Source organism: Pyrgilauda ruficollis, unplaced genomic scaffold (genome assembly GCF_017590135.1).
Source record: "Pyrgilauda ruficollis isolate IOZ18807 unplaced genomic scaffold, ASM1759013v1 scaffold254, whole genome shotgun sequence".
NCBI classification, from domain to species: Eukaryota; Metazoa; Chordata; class Aves; order Passeriformes; family Passeridae; genus Pyrgilauda; species Pyrgilauda ruficollis.
In genome coordinates, this window is record NW_024523867.1 from 188,608 (window position 1) to 210,683 (window position 22,076).

Sequence of the window (22,076 nt, forward strand, 5' to 3'; positions counted from 1 at the left end):
TCCTTTTAATTTAGGTATCAAAGCCGTTTTCATTTTACACTGCAATGCAAGGATTAAATGCATCTGAAATATCGATGCTTTCTTGAAGTGTTGTAATTAGTGTGTCAGGAAGGAGAATTTTACTTCTTACAGTGCATTTTTCTTACAGTCTATATGCTGGAGGACAAGAAAATTGAGTTCAAATATTTTAAATTGCCATAGTAATCAAATTACCATATTTTAAAAATTAAACATTGGTTGTAAATGAACAGTAAGTCTGTCATAAGAAGATCGGGAAGCAAGGAGATGGAGAAAAAAAAAAAAAAGTGTAATATTTAGAATATGCCTACCCTATATGGGAGTATATACAGAAATACCAACAATTTCTGAGCCCTTCTAACTGAGGAACCAAAAGCAGACTGGTTTGGCTGGCTGCTAGCAAAAAGCAGCAGGATTTGTCAGCTTAGGAAGAGTACTGCATTAATGCAGCTCTAATGCTTGCAAAATTCTGCCTTGTTCAGTATCATGGATCACATAGATGCAGCTGATGTTGTATCTTCCTACTGATTAAAATCCATCTAAATTCCACTTGAGCGTAGTGTTTGCTCTTGGATGGGTGGCTCTGAAGGCCTACATTCAGCCAACACACAGCAGCAGGAACTGATCTGGGTGAAGTATTAATTTAGGGAGAGATTGGAGAACTTTAGTTTTATGTTAAAAGAAACTTCTCCAGTTAAGACATTAAATATTGTAATTATAGTAAACCCCCACATTTTTAAAATTACCTGAAAACACCGAAAACCTCCAGTGTTTCCCACATTTTCAAGAGCCAAACAATAACAATACTTGGCTTTGTCAGCCTTGGCCAGCACTCTGGACTTCCTGCTGGGAAGCACAGCTGTGCTAAAATGGTAATGCTTATCACAGCATGCTGGGAGCTGTTTTTAGAAAACAGTTTTGAAATTAAAAAATAATAATAATAAAGAAATGTAGCTTTGATAGCTTTTCCTTTACACAGCCTGGAAAAGGACTTCCATAGGAATCTAAAAAGCACACAAAACTCTCTGAGCGATTCCCAGTCCATGACACAAAGGGCAGTGACAGAAACCCCACACACAGGCACAGAGCTTGCAATACCTTCATAGTGGATGCCTCGGTTTCCAGTTTTGTGAGGTGATTTGAGTTATCCTCTAGCTCTTGCCGAAGGTTGGAGTTCTCCATCTTTAATGCCTCAACTTGCTTTAACAATTGATCATATGAAGCTGCAGCCATCCTGGGCTACCCTCAGCCCTTAAAAAAGTAAGAGAAAATATTAAATTTAAGCATTTTAGAAAAAACCCTTCACTACCTGAATGTATCTAACCACAAAATAATCTCTCTCTCCCATTTACCACATGACTTTCTAAACATTTAATTTAAATCCATTGCACCAAACTGTTAATGACTAGAACTAGTGCCAGATCAGGACTTTTTTGTTCTGTGGGCTTTCATTTGGTGTGCATGATTAAGCAAATGAATAAAGTTCATTGTCAATTATATGAGATGTTAGGGGAAGCTAGAATACATGAAAGAAAATCACTGCATCACACAAAAGTATCTTTACTACCGGCACTTCAGTTTCAACATGGAGAAATTGCACATAATAGACCATATATAGTAATTTTTGGATAGATAACAAGCATCTCCACACATATCTAAAAGATGCTGACTGCCTACTTATTTTACGAAATGAATGGTAGTCACAGATGTTCAGTGTTCCTAGGAATAGCACACACTCTGAGGGAGATGCTATATGAAAGGAAATAACTAAATATTGGGCAATTTTAACTGAAAAAACTCCACATCATCAAATGTAATAAATATGTAGGTATTTTGTAAAAATATCCTTCAAGGCACAAGATTAAAACAAATTTCTTCAACACAAAATGGTCATACTGCACCATTTAATTTAAAGATGAAAGGTTACTCCTGATATCAAGGCATCCCATACTGTTTTCAGTAAAACTGTAACACAGTCCCAGAACACTCAGCCATCATATATGAGAAAGAAACAAATGCTTCAATTTCAATTATGAACTACAAATTGTTCCCCACTTTTCAAACCAAAAGCTGGCAGAGTTGTTAATCTAACAATGTAAGTTAAATAAAACATGGCTAATGAATGTTTGAAGCTCTTCAGAATTAATGCTATCAGTTTCTTATTCATCAGCCATTGCAGAGAAAAAAAGGAAGCCTAGCACTTCACATAAAACAAGTTACCCTTCCATTGTCATTGCAGATATTTCCCAAGTATGTGGCTTGTAACTCAGAGGAAAAAAACAAAAAAAACCCAAAACCTTACAGGGCAACATTCCCTTTCCTCATTACTTCAGAAAAGATAAAGCAATTAAAAGCTATTATTTATAGCATTTTCATTGTAACCTCTGACTGAACTTTGACCTGCTTGTGTAACCCCTTATAAATCAAGTTTCCTCTTCCCAATGAAACTTAATTGAATTATCCAGTCTACCAAAAATAAAGTAATATTATTCAAAAGTGTTTCAATTCCTCAGTACAAATTTTGAAAATTCTGTTTAAACTTTCTAAATTTAAACTGAAGAAAATGTAAAGAAGAGTACACCACTGAAGCAAGGAACAATAACAAAAGCTGTAGTGCAGTTGATATGACTGGTTTATTTCGTTTCCAAGCACCTGCCACCACCAGAGAAAAAAGAAGACACCTGCCACTTACGAAATCGTGACTTCCATGAACAAAAAGAATCTGTATAATTTACTTTTCAAAATTTGGTCATGCTTTACTGAAGACCTCATTTTTGAGAAATAAAGGCAATCTGAAATAACTACTCTACAATGTGAATTACCATCAGCCTATTTCACCTAAAAGGTTAAGTCTTGTCAAGGGGAGTTGTAGCAAAACCAAAACAAATACACAAACACCAAAAAACCACTAAGGACAGACTGTTTCTATTTCATGTATGCCTTTATCTATTAGGTAACAGTTTCCATTGTTATTAAGAAAATTAATAGCTGTGGTTCATATTTCAGAAAACACTGCATGCACAAGCCAAAAGAAAGGCACACAAAAGTGAGGAAGAAAACTTTTTCCCATTATTTGCCACAAATTAGCACTACATTGTAATATTGATAGAATGTTTTTACTGAAATATATCAGTAAAATATATCACATTTATTCATCTACATGTGATTTACAGAATCTGCTCTGCGTCACACAGGACATGCATTTTGTTTCTAGATAGAGTATATTTTTCTCCCATTGCTATAACTCATTACTAATATGAGGAAAGGTAATAACAAATAAATATCCAGTTTTTCCATTTCCTGTCCATTTTTAGGAATTCTTACATACAGATTTGAAATTTAGAACAATCAGCCCCATTAACAAGATGTATACACACAACAAATGAAATGGAGAAAAATGGATGAGGGGAGAAGCTATGGTAGAAAGACATAAATTGCATAGCTCTGGTACTTTATATGCATAATAAACTTAGGTGTGTTTTTGCTAAATAAGTAAGGATCCTGAAGGAGAGATTTGGTTTGGCTTTCCACCCTTCTGATCTAAGTTCCTAAGCTTCCTTTATTCCAGTAACATGAAAGTAGAACATCACCACTAAGAGACAGCATCCTACCTCAGACTAGGATTTACTTCCTGATTTATTAAAATATCAAGCTTTGTGGGTTTTCACATAAAAAAAAGTTAGCTGATTACCACAACCTAAGTAACCCAAACCATTTTTTTTTTCTGCTAAATAAATGTCCAAAGAAAGTGACACTGTCACCACAGCTACAACAGAGATGAACAGAAAAATTGTACATCGGTAAGGAGCAGTTCAAAGACACAAAGATGACACAGGGCAGTGCTGAGAGCCGAATTATTGGGCTGGAGGCAGGCTGTCAGAAAAGTTCCCCCAGAACTAGACTGTGACAGGCATTTTAAAATGTTTTACTATTGACTTTGGCACAAGAAGTAGCATCAAAATTTGCTCCCATAAATTCAAGAGGTTGCACAAGGTCAGACTCCACGTCATACACAATGAATTTGATGAATTGAGAAATAAAGCAGTAGAAACAGGGTGGAATTGCAGAGCATAGCAACGCAGGGTCACTCACAAAGGAATCCCAAACTGGAGCAGTGAAGCCTCTCAGCAGCCAGAACGCAGGGCAGCCTGCGCTGCCAGTGAGACTGGCACAAGGAGAGCAAATACAATTCCCAGAGTTATCAAATAATTTTACAAAGAGGTGGGTAAGAAAAGTAAATTTAAGTGGGTGCAGAGAAAGAGATCGGGGATGACAGAGTATCTCAGACTTGATTAGCCAAGCAAATGGTGGCTGCCTCAGCGCATTAAAGGCTAGAATGACACAGCCATACTTTGCTATTAGGGAGCAGACAACACTGAAGAGGGAGAGCAACATTTATGTTAAAACACAATACCGACACAGAACAAATGGGTGTAAATCAGTCATTTATCAACCTAGGCTGGCAACATTAATTAGAACTTGTAGTTCAGTGGGATCCTTGCCAAGCATACTACACAAGGAGCCAGACTTCATGGTTCAAGAAATTCAATCTTGTATTCCTAAACCTCAATACAGACAAATGCTGTACTTATTTTTGATATCTCCAAGATATTTGCTTCTTCTTCTTCTGAAATAATGCAGTGCCAAAGTATTTCAGAAAAGACACCATTATTTAATTTTAAAATGGGTGAAACTGACAAAGGTAATGTATGAGCAAAAGCAGTTAGGCTTTCTGATGCTGAACACTGTGTCATCTCTCAGGCACATGATTTGTAGAATGAAATCCCAGGGCTCCATTACACATAAGCTGGTCCACATATGAGATAAACCCCTCAAAATTAAAATCTGCCTCTCTTCTGAAAACACGTTTTTAACAACTGCCTCAAACTTGACACATCAGATCAGAACTCAGGTCCCAAAATGATCCTAGGATTTATGCTCTGAATAAAAAATAATTATAAATTTAAAAATAATTTATAAATTATATATTATATGTTTTCTATACGCTTCTTATGCTGACAGAACCGTCAGCATAAATAGAAACTGTACCATTTCACCCCCTTTTGAAGTTTCTCAGTGGTTAAATTACTTGCCTTGAGGAAAGAGTTAAACTCTGGACCCTCTTGGCCAGACAGGTTCCCTAGCCACACCACACCTCATTTGGAGCAGAATTAACCAGCCCATGGGAAAACAAGGAATACCTTAGACATGGCTCATGAGTCTGAAGCTCTACCACTACACATGCAAACATGTTCAACACCACCAGTGTCAGAATCAGCTGGATCAAGAATAAAACATCTCTTCTTTCCCCCACTATAGTGAGGGAGAATGGAAGAACTCTGACCTTCAGAATCCATTCCACATTTCACCCAGCCCAAGGGAAAATGCATCACAAATGCAACACAACCCACCTTTGTGAAATTCATTATTATGCTTCAAGTCAAGCTTCCTTTTACACTCTTAACTGCATTGTTTCTTCACAAAGTGGTCATCAAAGGCAAGAATAGATCCCGAGTTCTCTAGACTTACTCTGTAAAATAACTGTCTCAGAATACAGAAAGTTTGAAATTCAATACCCTCGTGAAGGAGACACCAAAAAACCTAGCTGCGCTATTTCCCCGACCCATATTTCTCATCATTAAGAAGCTTCTTCTCCATCTCCTATCAGAGTAAGGGGAAATTGTGACAAGAAATTTCATGCTTTACTGAATCAGCACTCTGCATGAATATACATATCAAAGATGAATTTCAAGCTGGATAGAACTCTTTTATGCACTAAAATCAAAATTAATGAGAAGCCTAAATTTATGCAAACATACTGTTAAGATTTAGATATGCATTTTCCTATATTAAGAAAACTGCACCAGTAGCCACTGCCCACACAGGAATTTACATAAATCATTTTGCTCTCACATCCCAAGCGATAGCAAAAAATGTAATGTTGCCTGAAAACTTAGAATTCCTTAACTGATCTGAGCCTTCTTCTTTGAAATCAGCAAGCGTATATACTCAATATGTCCTGAAAAAGTTCTACTTAAGAACCCAAACAATTTGTCATATAATAAATCTCCTTATGAAAATATTTCAGAGTCCCATTACTGCTTTTATCCATGAAATCTAACAACACTACCATCCCATTGCACTACCACCAGCAAGCAATTTACTCCTACGCTCTGCAACTCAGATTTTTCACAATGTTGTTTACCTTATTAACATAACAAATTTAACTCTACACATAAATACAATATATCTACATGCTTATAAATTTTTATCTTTTTGATCTTTGTATCCAAATTCTGCAATTTTTTTTGTATCTACATTGTCCAAAGTTCATGAATATCTAAAACATAATTTAGAAAGGCTGGGAAGGACTATCAACTCAGATTTCTTTCTACAGGCACAAATTCTATGCAACTCTTCAGTCCAGAGCTCAGGATCTCATCCTTGTTATTCTTTACCATTCTGTCAATTTTTGTCATTCATTTATAGGAATGTGTCTAATGGGGAATTGTTTCTCCAAGGGCACACTACACTGAATTCAGAGAGGAAATGCTGACATTGTCATGTGTCGTGACATTTTTCCAATTGGTTACTGTAAACTACCTTTAAAAACAGATTATTTTCGAGCACTAGGTCTAGGGGTTCTGACAAGCAGTAGTTGTGGCTAGCGGTGGGGTGGCCAGGAGGGGCTGTGCTGGTGCCTTCCCAGCTGTCAGCTCCACCCATCTCCTCACGGTTCCCACCCAGGGAAGAGCTCAGCTGCTCAAGTGGCAGCTGCTAAATCACTGCAGATTACTGCAAGGTAATCTGAAATAGGTGTCAGTTTAAGCTTACTGGGCTGGGTCATTAGCCACGATGCTTCAGCAGCTGTTGCAGAGTTATTTCCAAAAGAGGGGCAAGGCTGACAGACAGGGGCAAAAAATCCAGTACAGCTGTTCCAAGCTAAGTTCCTTAAGTAGAACTTTTTCATGCAGCTTCCTTATCTATATACTCATAAGAAAGAAGTGTGTGGGGGTTTTGCTGTTCTTATTTTGAACATACCAAACCACGCCAATTTGCATTAGTTCAATTTCTCTGTTGACTGAATACTGTATTGAATTTTCCATTATTTTGTTTGAAGCTTGCCTTCAGGTTTTCAGCTCTGGCAAAATACCAGCACTCCAAGTACTGTGTTCAAGAACTTATCAAAAATGAGTATCACTGCGTCAGGGATCATCTTATCCATTTCAGTTCAGGCAAGGTTTCAAGGTTTGCCAATCTAAAACTGTTTATTCTTCACTGGCATTGTCTAATTCTCTCCTTCCCTATCCACTGAAAAATACTCCACTGGACTCAAATCATAAAAGCCCATTATCCTGATTCCCTCCAAACAGCAGAAAAAAAAAACATTTCTGCCTTCTCCAGCATCACACTGAAAAACTATGTTATTTCCATCTGGTGATAAGTCCATCCTTTACTAAAATGGCTTTTGTTGCCAGCATATTTGATACTCCTATCCCCACCCGAATTTAAGAACAATCGCTCAAACTTCGAGTCAGGAGCAGCTGAAAGGGAAGCCATTTTGATAGGGATCTCTTCAACTGGGCAATGCGGGCACACAAACATAATGAGCTGTCTGGAAGTGGCTTTGAGTGTGGCTAGAGACAACGAAGAAAATACTCAGCCCAGAATGACAACTGCCCATGAGCAGAGCAGCAGATCCATTCATGTTCTCATTCACTCTGCTTTAGCACACTTAGGTGATCAGAGATGGAGGAAGGAGTATAAAAAGCAATCATCACAGAAACTGCTATTCATCCAGTTTATTTTAGCTACAAGGGCTTTGACAACAGAAAAGTAACTGCAAGTTATATAACACTACTCTTTTTAATAAATTTGAAAAGGATGACATTGAAAAAAATTGATAACAATCTCTAGATTATGTGTAGTATGGATTCCTGGGGTCTTCAACCATATAAAAAAAAGGCAAAGGCAAGATGAAGAGCCATTACTGTTATCAGTTATCCTAACACAACTTGTGAAAGCATTAGTCCCTTTAAAAGAGGACCACACAATTTTCTCTAAACTCCAGTTGCATGAAGAATATTTTCTTTTTTGTTATTTTGTCCACTTATGCATGAAGGCTAATTTGTAGACAGCAGACTAAAACAAATGTTACTATTTGTTTACAACCTTCCTAAATCCTTTTGAGTGGGGATTGGGTAAAGACTGTGGTTTTGTGTTTAATTCTTTTAGAAATTAATTCATAACTTGGCAAGAGCTTTCAATCTATGATTGTATTTTGGGATACTTCTGTAAATTCAATACTTGGCCTGTACTCACCAACCATGAACAGAAGCATCATCTGTTCATTTTAACCAAAAGGGATAAGTGATCCATGTTCTCAGCATTCCGTAAAAGACCATGAGGAGAAGGAATGAGAACACCATGGTCTGAACTCTTGTATGCCTCATTACATGTCAAGTATGATAAAGGTCAAGTGTGTGTTTGCGTGAAAAACAAAAATAACTTATTGCTTGAAATGTCACTAAAGAATGCTAACAATGAAAAAAAAAACTTATTAATACAAAAAGAGTAAAATCAAGAAGTCATATGTTTTAGGGTATGAACTGTCAAGTTCAGCTTCTTTACACTGTCAAGAAAATTCCCACTTCTTCCTTTACAATTCTGGGTTGGGAAGTTCCTTAGCTGGTTAGTCATGCTGTATTCAGAATATGACTGTGAAAATTCGAAACATGATTTGCATTTAAATACTATATTGAACACAAACCGCTCCAGACATCATTTGAATCATAACTTACACTGGATCAGGAATGATTCACAAGCCTGAACACTCATCGTTCAAGATGATCATCTTTGTAATTCATGACTAATTGTGTATGCCCTCACTGCACATGACTTGCTCCTGTTTACTTCTACATTTCTCGTAATCTTTAAGGATCCAATTCTAGAAAGTTTAAGCTATTAAGACAGGTATTTCTTTTCCTATTTTACCTGAAAACATAAACTCAAAACAATTAATGTGAAATAAATCAGTTATAATTAAAAACATTGCACATACTATAAAAATTCTATTATATATTATAAAAATAATTTACAATAAATATTTCTCCATCTTGGGCACCCTATCAGGGCAATCTTCAGGGTTCCCTTCAGCACTTTTAAAGACCAGAAGACCATTTCTCCTGCAGAAAATGTATCAGCACCTGACCACACAGGTCCTGTGTGAATTTTGGAAAACCATGAGTGGAAACAACTTTGCTAACAATAACTTACCATCATGGTACACTATTAGTAGTATGGCCTATTTTCAACAGGATTTTGCCACTCTGATAATAAAAGAATTTACCATATGCCTTCAACATAAACATTTTACCAACTAAATCAAGATGCACACTGAAATCCAACACAAGAATTTGAGATCAAGGGAACCAATTGTAGCCACGTGCATTTCCAACTTATGCTGTATCATTCCATGCTGATATAACAATGGTATACTGTGACAAGACGTATTAGAAAATTTATCATAACCAAGTATTTTGTATTTCATGGATGATGTTTAGTAAAGTTTGCACCCATAAATAAATTAAAGTATTATATTTAAAAGTGATCTTTTATTCAAGTTATCATTTTAAGAGTGTGACGTACAGAACTACTACAGTGGTTACACAGAATGATACTATCTAAGAGTTAAAAAAGTACAGGAAGAAGCATCACCATAATAACCACCATAATCACTACTGTGCTTTTGTCACTCTCTTTCCTTTTAGAAAAAAAAGTGGTGAAAACACTTTTGCATCTTCTGTTTCTTTTAACATTTAAGCAATTGTAAGGGAGATTCAAAATGCCAAAGCAGAAATATCTACTATCACAAATTTACCTTTTGAAACCAGTTATTCCAAACAGTAAGTTCTCGAGTGATGTTTTAAAATGTAATATTATCCAAAACCTCTCTAACTGACAAAACACAGGAGATTCATGATTCTAAAAATAATGGTGTATATATAGAAATTTTTTTGAGGGCATGTATAAAGCAGGTATTTAAACTGAGGCTTTTCATTATCAAACCTATTTTGTGCACCACTGTATTTAACAGAACCGAGGAAATGAGTGTTTTAATAGTTACTTCAAGTCTCCTTAAAAATACAGAAAAGTCTGGTTCCAGGAAATGGCTTTCAGTATACATGCTTATGTATATTTTCAAAGAACTATAATCTTGACAAAATATTCATAAATCTATTACCTGTATTAGATAGCAGAAAAAATTAACTAAATGGTGAAAAGACAATAGGAGAAAAAATTAAGAAGCATTTTCAACACAACAAACAGCAAAGGGTGGAAGAAGTACTTAAAAACGGAAATAGATCTATATCGTGCTATTCACGTATGCACTGAAATTTACTGAAAATACTTCTATACACACTAAGAAGCTATGTGTTTCTTGCTACGCCTTTAAAAGGCATTTTTCAGGGTATGACTCTCCAAATCAAGTCAAAACCGGGCCCTACTGGTCCTCTGAAGAAAATCCTATCAAACGAAAAATGCCCCTTACAGCCCACAGACAAGGTCCTCCATGTGAGTCGATAGGAAGAATATCGTGTCTTGACACAAAACCCGAAGAGGATGAAATAATCTGGCAGCATATGTATCCTCCAAAAATCGCCACACATTTTTGTAAAAGCAAGGAGCGCTCTGCTAGCAATGACCTAATTACTAGCATAAAAGCTGCGTATCTGACAAAGGGGAAGAAAGGACCCACTGCTTCATACATAATTTATTAAGATTTCCCACAGCATTCAGGTTAAGTTGCGGACCCAAGCACCTCTTTGTGATGTTAAATAAATCTGTGAGAAGTCAGCAGATCCCAGGGCGCGCCGAGGGCGCAGCGCTGCCCCCCGAGCGCTCCCGCCGGCCGCCCACCCGCGCGTCCCCCGCGCTGCGGCAGCGGAGGCGCCGCCGCCGCCCGTCCCTAACAAAGCCGGGCCGGTGCCACCCGCGGGCAGCGCCTCGCCGCCCCGCGAGGGGCACCTCCATGGCTCTGCCCGCACCGAGACCCCTGCTCGCCGCCGCTCCCCTCCTCCTCCCGGCCCCGGAGCCCGCGCAGGGGTTCCGCAGGGCTTTGTGCCTCCGGCCGACGCGGCGCGCTGCGCTCGGTCCCGCCGGCGGCGGCGCCCCAACACGCCCGCCCGCCCGTCCTGCGGCTTCGGGGCTTCCCTCCCCGCCGCGCGAAAGCCTTTTCTCGCATCCCCAGTTTTTTGGTTTTTCTTTTTGGTTTTCGGAGGGAGAGGAGTTGCTTTGCCAATGGCGCGCGCGGACGCTCCCGCCCCGCCCCGGCCCGGGCGGAGCTTCGCGCGCGGCCCCGGCGCTACCGGAGCGCCCGGACACCGAACCCGCGCTGCGCGAACCCGCGCTGCGCTAACCCGCCCAGGCTGTGCCGCGCCCCGCCGCCGCCGCCGCCGCCGCTCTTCACCCGCCTGCCGAAACAGAACTTTTAACATTTCTAATGTAGAAATGAAACGAGGTTCTGCGTGTAGTAGCATGAAAGCTGGTACAGCTCACCTAGAAATAAACTGAGACATTGCTTATTAAAAAGGCAGCAGGAAGCGTGTCCTTCAAGGGCATCTCAGATTTCTCTGCAGTTCAGTAAAGCATTGTTTTCATGTGCTTTTCGGATATGAAGTTGTTACTGCTACTTGGTGGCTTAACAACAAAGCAAATATATTTAGCATTTAAGCAATCAGAACATAAAGCTAAATCAGAACAATAAGTACCAGTTGGAAAAAAATAATCTAAAAGACAAATGAATTTATGAAAGAAATCAATTTATGAAACTATTTTATGATCTCCTTTCAGAAATTATCTCTCTCCAAGGGTAAGAATGTAACAATGTGTTCATGAGGATGACTCAAAATCTCACGGAAGCACACTACTGAAATCCAAAACACAACAGAAATTAAGCCATATTTCAGTTGTATTTGTTTTTCACTTTAAAAAACAATTATCTATATAACAGGTACTACAGGAATCCTTTTAAAAACTTTTATATCAAAGTCAGCTTTGCAGAAACAGCACAATATTAAACCTTTTAAATCTGCTACAATGATTCAAGACTAGATCTATGGGCAGTGCAACCCATCTCAACAAAACAGGTCATGATAGAAGACATCTGAAAAGGTGCAATGGCTCCCCACCCAGAGCGGAACAATGCCCTTCCCTGTGGTATGTTACGTAAATTATGGAGTTATACACTTATACAAGGGGACATAAGGATAGGTAACTCATTAAAAACATACGTCCTGATATGCCTTCTTATAATCCTTCATTCTGCTTATAATAATCTTTTTGATTTGCATGAGACAAGCAAACATGTAGGACCTCGTGGCTGGGATGAGATTAAATTAAAGGCACTGCAGGCCTGTGTGCACATGCAAGCAATTGCACCACACATTACTTAAATGCTACTAATTTCATTATAGCTATTTCCTCATACCTTCTTTTTCCAATCAGAGAAGGCAATAATCCACACTCAGAAAAGATACCCTTTACCAGATAACCTTTTATCAAACATCTTCGCGATTAACAAGACGTGTGACATGTCATCTGCTACCTTCAGGATAGTTTTGCACAAAATTCTCTCTAACTTCACCACTTAGGCTAACTGCAGAGGTACTGTCACTTCAGCTATTATGGTAAAATACTTTAAGCCAAAGTTAAGTGGGCCATTAGTCAAGAGTGTTCCAGGCTTTATGATTTTTTGCTATAAAGCTTCTATTAATTACAGTAATTGTTAACATACTATGGTTTATGCTACACTTGATTCCACTTCACAGCAACCAAGTTTATCCTCCCTTAGCTGTAACAAATTGTCGCAGTTCTCTTAACAGTTCAAATTTTAGAACCTAGCTAGTCATTAGACCTAAAGCCATCTTACTTGATATCACCACTGCTCCACCCTCAGAAAAGCAAACCAAAATGCTCCCAGTTGTTTTTGTGAAGCTCTCTCCATCCTAAAATTCTTTATGTTAGTACAAGCGTACATTCAAATAAATACAGACATCACTCAACACCTTCGTTATCAGTTGGCAAATTGTTGCAATAGGAGTTGTACCGTAATACCAAACCAGGATACTCCAGTAGTAGTTTTAAACCTGAAGAGTGGCAAGTGTTCAGAAGTGGCAAGTGCCACAGTCTGGAATGACTACGTTTGTGTAAAGATGACACCAGAGAAACAAAGAAATCGAAATACTAGGTACTTGAAAACTAAATTCCACACTTAAAAGTGAAAAACTAAGCTTTTGAGAAGTAACTTTCTAGAACCCAAACCAGGTGTACTAAAGACGGAAGGCTACATATTCATTTACATATACCATAGTGCATTTTCTGCAGCTCTGAAAAACTAACTGTAGTTCCCACTATATGAAAAGATTTTTTGCTACTCCTGGTACTGGTTAATCCTTTTTGAGTCTGGGACTCACAATCTCAGCAAATTCACTGCTCTGTAGCCTGAAGTCCCACATTTAATTGCAGAACAAGCAGAAACACAAATTCTTTAATGCTTTCTGCCAAGATGACAGCTGAGTGGGAGAGAAAAAGACTTCCTCCCTCATTGTCATGCCCATTCTGTTATGATTTCATAAACATGGCAGCTTATGGTCTCTGCCTGTGTCACATGTACTTACCTCTGCAGTAAAACCCAGCACTAAGTCAAATTCAGTTTAATAAAAAGCATGCTTTGACCCTTCTCCTATTGCATCTTTCAGTGGTGTCAAACCACTGCTATACAGGTGAATATATTCCCTCAACACCGCTTTCTATGTGCACTACTGGATTTTCTTAATAAAACTAATACCAATGAAACACTGTTTGAGGGAAAAAAAAAAAAGGCCAGGCTCAGAGGAAAAAAGAAAGGAATTTTACAAGAAAAAGTCTTTAGACTAAGTTTATTTTTGGCTAGTTATTTTCTATCTGGCAGATGGAACAACATGACTTTTTCATTCTTTGAAAAAACCATTACCAAGACAGACTTAGCAATACCTGCATGATATTACATAAACCCATTATCAGAAGACAAATCTCTGCCTGAATCCATGTAAGCTATCAAATCCAAAGGACAGAAAATTTTAATATCTAAAGATACCTGTTCAGTTTCAAATTACTTCTATGATTTTGGACAAGATCAATGCAGCCTACTCAGGCCAGCACTCTCAAACAGTCAGATGGGAATTTGGGCTAAGAAATGGAATCGGCAGTATTTTTTAGGCAATTTTTCATGCAATCTATATGGTAAGAGTTTCCCATTGCATTTATAAAAATATATTTTGAGACCAAACAAAATTGTCATTAACTGTTACAACCCACTACTAAGCAGTGCTTAGAATCTCTGAGTAGATTAAGGTCTGAATTTTTAAAAACATAAGGTACATTCCCCAAAGTATCTATTTGCCGCATAAAATCACAACCACTACAACAGAAATTGCAAGAGGTTTTCTGATTTTAGATAGCTGGCTCATAAATGGGATAATTCTCTCAACCTTTGCAACCTCACCCTCTGCAGCAATAGTCTTCTCTGTAGAAGCTTTTCACTATTTAATACATTTAAAGTGATTGATATTTCATTATTAGTCATTGAACATGCACAGAACTACCTACCTCAGAAACCCTCGGCGGGGAGTGGTTGGGTAATGAACTAAATTCTCTCGCTGGTGCCAGGAACTATTTTGGCATTACTTGCAAATGTGAAACAATAGCCATTGACTTGTATTAGACTGCACTTTTTAGAAAGATGGTACTTCACAGGTTTCATTGACAAAATAAACTGAAGACATTTCACATCTGTTTTACATAGAGAAAAGTTTCATCTCAACATCTCAGAAGTGTCATCAAATTGATTTGTCATCAATTTGATGACAAATTTTAGCAGCTGCTGTAACCAAAGGTTGTCTTGTGCCTTTCAACTTTACATGGGGAAAAAAAAATCAATAAAGCTGAACATTCTCTTTGTTCCTTATTTTCTTTAGTACTGTGAAGGTACATTCATGTCTCTCACTACCACAAAAAGACCAGGTTTCCTCTGAGGCCTGTCCTTACTATGTGAGCAGGACCAGTGAAAGTTTGTATATACACACTTGGGAAGACTCATAACTTGCTCCCACTGGCATTAGTATCACTGTTTTTGCCATTAAGAGCTGTAGCCCTGCTTTCTCCATCAAAATTCTCTCATATATACTACATATTATTTCCCCAACTATAGGAACTTCCCACTATGAGCACTAGAAAGGTCATCAGAAGTTTTCCTGAGGATCAAGAACCTAAAGGACTGCCTTTCTCATGCAGATGAAGAAAGAATAAAGAAAATAACTCTGTCATTGTTCCCAATGAATCATCCAGAACATCTGCAGTAGTCCTACAAAACCAGGAATTTTCTGTACTGAGAACAGATTTTCTACTATACTAATGTACAAAATTTCACCTTTTTTGTTTCCCCAGGAAGCTGTGCTACCAGTTCCTGAACTTTAGAAGATTTTTCCACAATAAATGACAAGGTCTGTCTTTCCTTGTTTGTGGGGTCAATTAACTACCCCACAGACATGTACCATAAGCTAAATGAGAAAAGCAGAAAATTGCACACTGTTTAGTTATTTCACAACTAAGTCAGAGGTACAAAAATACATTACTTGCTCTTTAAATTCTTTACTATTTAATGCTCTCTACTGTTTGCCAATTCCTTACTTTTGTCCAGAAGTAGTCTGCTCTCTGGGGCATCTCCCACTCATACTATCTTCCCTCTCACTAAGTTTTTCCATCTGCATGAAGCTTTTTTGCTTTAAATTATAAAAAAATAAATAAAAATCAAGGAGAAATACTGCTTCCTTCCTCACAACCGTTAGCTCTAGTGTGGAGCCACAGCCCAGCCTGCAATACTAGCCACATTTTCTAAAAACAGTAAAGCAGCAAAACAGGGGTTTAGAAAACCAGTGTATTTCACCATCCACTCTTCTATCTCAGCTATACAATAAACACCATCTGACACAACTTTGTGTCAAATTACCTATGATTTCCTTCTCCACTAATTAAGAACATCACACTATCTTAGCATTATATCACTTAATTTCCTCTGCTGTGGCTCTTTCAGGCTTGTTAGGTAAGTTTACTGTATCTGCATACTGTAATTTTCACTTGCTTCATGGATGGTGCTTATTTAATCCACTAAGTGGCTCACCCTTTGAAGAAATGTGGAAGCTGATTTTAGAGATGTGAGCTAGTAATCTTTGTCTTTAATGTGCAGAAAGTGAGTTCACAGTGATCAGATAAAGAGCTGACTTTCAAGTGTAGCATAGCCCACTGACCAGGCTGTGTTGGTATGTGCCAAACCACTCATTCCCACTGCTTATCCAGAGAATTTGAAAACTTGTAATTGTACCTTTTAGCCCATCTGTAATTCTGTTTCAGTAGTCTGTTAATGGTACTGAAGGCTGAGTATCTTCAATATAAAAGCCCTTGGAAAGCATACCTCAGGGATTCTCTGGTGATTAATTTTCAGATGGAAGGTTATGTCTAGAGGACTTTTTTCAATAATACAGACTTTTTCTCTTTTCTCCATCGGGGCCATAGACTAGAAAAATATGTTTGAAGAAAGATAAAAACCAGTATATTTTCTCATGTTTCTTGGGAAGTCTCAGACTCTGGATCTGTCTGATGGCAGATCTGCTCTGAGTGCACACTTGGAACACTTGAAGTGGCCTGGATTGCAAGATAAACCCCTATTTTGCTGCTTCTTCATACTCAGCATTAACAATAAGAAGTAACAGTACTCACATGACACATGGATGGCTGCATGTGCAAGTGGATGGTTAGATTCAGTTTCTTCTTACACTGTGGTTGACAGAGGTCCCTGCTAAAAGATGGATGCTACATGGTTATGTAAGCTTTATAGTGCCCAGGAGCATACCAGAATTCTACACCACCCTGACAAATGGAAGCTCTATCAGTGGAATATTTACCTTTTTCTTCACAATCTTCTTTTCAGTCCTCCTTTGTTTGGTTTGAACCAGATGTTCTTAATGCAAGAGCTAATTTCTTGTAAGCATTCTGACATTTTAGTAGTAATAAATCAGTTAGCTGAAGGTCATCTATTTAGCTAAAGGTCATCATAACGTTTTTTGCCAATGGTATTGAAAAGGAGGGAATGTAAATTTTTGTGGAATCGTGTAAGCAACGACCTTTTCAAAAAAAGTACATTAACCATGACCATTCTCCAAGTCTACTAAGATTATAAAAATTCCAGCTAGACACAAGTTTCTTAAAACCCACTGCATTAAGAAAGGCTGTGACAAGATCTAGAAACACACAGATCTTGCTAACTCATAGCTGTGAGTTCTTTCACTGTAATTATAATCTTTTGAACACTTAAAATTAAGGCTTGAGCGTTAAAGGCTCTTAGCTACAACAGGACAACTGTATCAAATCAATCTAGAAAAACTATCATTTACAAGATAAAGTGCTGGCAAGGAATCTGAGGACACATACATCATACTCAAAGATATATAAAAAAATTCCTCATTTCAGTACATAAAAGTAATTACTAGGGAGTTTGAAGAAAGACCACAAATAAAAATGGCTTGTCAAGGAAGATTTATGCTGTATGGTTTAAGGAGTAAAACTTAGCTGGTTTAGAAAAAGGTAGGCTGTTTTTTATCACTGTATACTGAAAATATTTTTAAGTGTCACAAGTTTAAGGAGATCCATCAGCACAGATCAGACAAACTGGAAATTAATTTCTCAACATTGCTGCAGTTAATCAAATCACAAAAGTTCAGTAGGAATTAAGCCCACAAGTTGAGACAAGGTATTTCAAAAAATACCAAGTTTTACTGTTCTACAGCCTCTAATGTAAGGGTCACACTGAACAGTGCTGGGATCCACTTCAGGGCTGAAATACACTAAAGTTTATGATTCAGTTAATTCAGAATTTAATTCCTTGCAGTGTGCATATACTCAAAAGGTCTTGGAACAATTATAATCAAGTCTCACACCACCAAGATCGAGATGATTGCTTGGTAAGGTTAGGAAAGAAAATCTCCCAGCTCATTTCTTGGGACCAATACAGAACTTCACCCTTAATTGATTTCTGTGCATGCCAAGATGAGCTGCTGTGGGAGGCAGCACCCCTGCAGAAAGAAGAAAATTAACTCTATCTCAGCTAAAAACCAGGACAAGAATGGACTTGTGCTCTCAGGAAGCACAGCCCTCCAAGACACCTGGCCAACATGCAGTTTTTCTGCTCACTGCCATATTAATGACTGCAAATAATGATTCATGTCATATTTTTGGATTAGCTTTTGTTCTGGTAGCCTTCTTACTCTCTTCAGCTTATTTATTTACCATAAAAATGTGTCATTGGATGATTTGGGTCTCACTCCCTTAGGGAATTGCTATTACACAAGCCTCTAGGGAATGGTGGCATACTAATTTTTTCCCTACTCATTTGGCACACTGTCTAGTCAGTTTATTGAAAGTAAAAAATACACAGCCTCAATTCAAAATATGTGTTGCTGGTGTGGGTGCTAGGAGTTACATTCTTCTGTTGGGGTTTTGAATTAATGACATCTTTAAATCTTAATTTCAGTAACACTAATGAGGGGGAAAAAACTTTTTTTTTTCCTTTAATTGGAGAGGGAAGTGTTTTTATAAAAGTCTGAGAAATCTAGAATATCTTATGCTATATTCTTCTAATAATGAAGGTCCAACCTACTGAATAGCCAACAAAGGATAAAAATTCAAGCATAAGCTGCTCTGCCCAGTATTCAAGCAGCATGAATACTTTTTAAAAATTGATCTACCTGCGAGTAGAAAAGGAATACAAATTTGAAATATTCATTGTATTTCTAGACAAGCTGCTTCCAGTTCCAAGCTCTACACATGTAGCAACAGTGCTCCACAGTGATCCACATTTTTAGAAGTCACACAAAACTGCCCTTTCTTTGGGCCATTTATCATCTTGGAAATCACCATGCATCTTCAAAGTAACAAAATCAGCATCTGAAACAGCTACTACTGAAAATTTATCACTACCCAAGTTACTTCAGTACAGTACTGGGAAAAAGCAGTTGAAAAAAAGGGCTGATATCCATGCCCAGAGCAAATACAGTATCAGTGCAATAAAAGCTGAAAATACATTTAAGTCTGTCAAAAAATTGAGAAGGGAGGAATTTATTGATCTAGATAGAATACATATTTCAGTTGCAGCTTCTCTTCTCAGTTTGAATCCAAAGTCACCAGCTAATCAACCAAAATACTTAAATTGCATGCACTAAATCTTAGAACCCATAATAGAAATGCATGATTAAAGTATATAATGTTGCAACTCTGCAGAAACAGTCAGATTAAGATGTAACAATTTAAAACTAACATCACTGGTGTACTTTGCATCTTAGAGTTCAATCCCTATGTCATGAGAAGGGAAAATTTTAATTAATCACAACAATACCTATAAAAGCTCTCCATCACTAAGTATACTAGAAGACTACTTTTTCTCCTAATACATAACCCAAATACTTCAATCTTAAATGAAAAGATTGTATTTTCAAAAATTTCCAATGCAAGTCAGCTAGAACACCAGCCCTTAGTCATATTTGACACACAGTCCTTCTCAGCATGGATTTGCATTTCACAGATCCATTACTCTTCATAAATGTATGTATTTCTAATCAAGTACAGAATCCCTTGCTGGAAGTAATTTATAACATTTTAATGATAAAACTCAAACTACTAAGTTTAAAGTTTGTCCTGCAAACTCAAGTAAACTGAGCAATCCCAAGAAAACTGTGGCAAACAAACATAATACATTCTTTCTACACAAAGAAAAAATCCAAATAGAGTAGTCTTGCAGGGAAACTTAATGCCTGAAAATTAAGGTAAGTTGAGAGCTCAAGAATTTTAAGTATTTCCCACAACACTGAAGGAGTTAATTTTGTAAGCTAATTACCCCAGGTGGCAAGAGAAAGGCAGAAATCTTCACAGTAGGTAATACTTGTTCTAACAAGGAAGAAACAATAGGAGAGATCCCATGCCATTGACAAAATCCCTTCTGTCACTTGAACAGGAAACCAAAGTCATTCTCCAGAAACACAATAGGCAGTAATTGAAATTTTCCTATTCAAGACTATGAATGAGCTGTTGTCCAGTCTCACTTCTTTATTTTTCTGCTTTACTTGATTTTTTTTCCCCATCTCGTGACCAGACACTTGGAAATTTTGTTCGATATTCACGTTGTGGCACTCATTCATCACATTATCACATACAGGTGTGACTAAAGTCATCTGGATAAGTGACTGGACCAGAACTGGCTCTGTGTGCCCAGATGTGCACCCACCACACAGGTGGGTGGGACAGCACCTATGACAGCACACAGCCACTCCACAATGTCCAAACACTTCCAGGAAAGGCTGCAGTCACAGCATGACTTCACTGAGTGAGCTACAAGAGTAGCGGCCTTCTAGTCTATACCTGCCTGACATTTTTCCTGGTGTTCTCATATTTACTGGTTTTTGCCCCTCCTTCCCCGAAGAGCAAATGCTGCCAAGTGCTGGTAGTGAGGCTCATGACAGCCTTATTACCCAGTCCAAGTGCCCGGTAGTGTTCTGCACCACAGACTTTGAACGGCAGAATTGCTTTAGCACAAAAGCTGTGTCTTTTTAAGGATTTGAGGTTTCCACAACACAAAGCAGTTCTGAAGCTTATGAGGCTTCTAGAAAACAGAAGCAATATTTAGAACTTAGAAAATTCAGAACAGAGGCAAGAATCATGAAAAGCACTATCCATCCATGCTCAGAAATGGTACAGTAAACTTAAATGGAACACAGATTGAATAAAACAGACAGTTCCTCTCCAAACAGTGAACCAGGTGGCAAACTGCCGACACTAACAATTACTTGGCATTCTAAAGAACTCCATCATTTCTACATCACTAGTCAGAAAATTTTCAAACAACAGACACTGGCTAAGGAAGTAACAGATAAGTACCTTCCAAAGCCACCCATATTGGGAGCATTTGACTTTTAAGACACGAGTTAACACACTCGTGCAGAGAGCAGAAATAAAACAGCCACAGCAGCACTGGTATCTTGAAGGTGAACACATCTTCCAGTATTTTCTGAACAAGTTAAAATATTCTAAACCACCTGAGACTTCTAAATTAGAAAACAGTGAATTACAACCAGGCTTTGTCACTACAACTAGTTTCAGGTCTTCCTTGCTGCATGCATACCAGACTGTCACATGGACTCTTCAATAGCTTTACATCATTCTGGGCACTATTTCACTTGTGAAAAAAAAAAAAAAATACCTAGACATCTTGCCCACAAGTAAAACTGAGAGAGTGATTTGGAACAGTATAAAGACAGTCATGTATGGACAACTGCTCTTTCATGGAAAACAAAGCAATACACAAATCCACTGGTTTTAGAGGAAGACAAGTTCTCTTTCTCCATTCAATTAATTCTTTTCAGCTTCCAGCACTTGAAACATTTTTTTTGGAAAAAGCTTTATGAATCAAGTCTAGTTCTCAAGGTCTTAAATGACATTTAGACATTTAATTAGCAAGCCATCACTTGGACTGGCATCTAAAGCTTTTGTCAGAGACCTAATTCCATGCCAATTCAAACATCCCATTAGTCTTATATTAACTAAAAAGAAGCCTCACAATATTCTGGCTACTTGATTGCACTGGCATGCGTTAACACAACAGTGGAATGAATCTAACTGAATGCAAGAATATAGATTTAGAGTGTACACATGTTAAAATAACAAAGATATTCTAGGATAAAAATATAATAACCACATATGTATATGAACTGGTACTCCGGCATACTTTGTGCTTCTTGGTACCCTGTATGAAATGTCAGAGACACTCGAGTGAAAAAAAAGGGAAAAAAAAGCAAAAAGATTGACTTAATTAAAACTGTTAAAGTGATTCCAAACTATGTCCTGTTCTTAAACCTTTCTAGATCTCATTCTGAATATATTTAGACACTTATATGTGTGAATTAAGCATCATTATT

General features: G+C 37.8%; 1 protein-coding gene across 5 annotated transcripts in view; it reads right to left on the bottom strand.

The window, feature by feature from the left end:
• APC (APC regulator of WNT signaling pathway) overlaps positions 1 to 22,076 on the bottom strand; it is a 95,675-nt gene that overhangs the window by 62,413 nt on the left and 11,186 nt on the right. For 3 of the 5 annotated variants that reach the window (XM_041471048.1, XM_041471045.1, XM_041471049.1), the window contains exon 2: positions 1,117 to 1,269. In XM_041471048.1, coding sequence (XP_041326982.1) covers positions 1,117 to 1,251 — 135 coding nt within the window. In that variant the 5' untranslated portion in view covers positions 1,252 to 1,269. Of the gene's footprint in view, positions 1 to 1,116; positions 1,270 to 16,833; positions 16,913 to 22,076 lie in introns of all 5 variants that reach the window. The other 2 variants (XM_041471047.1, XM_041471046.1) reach the window with 2 other exon arrangements.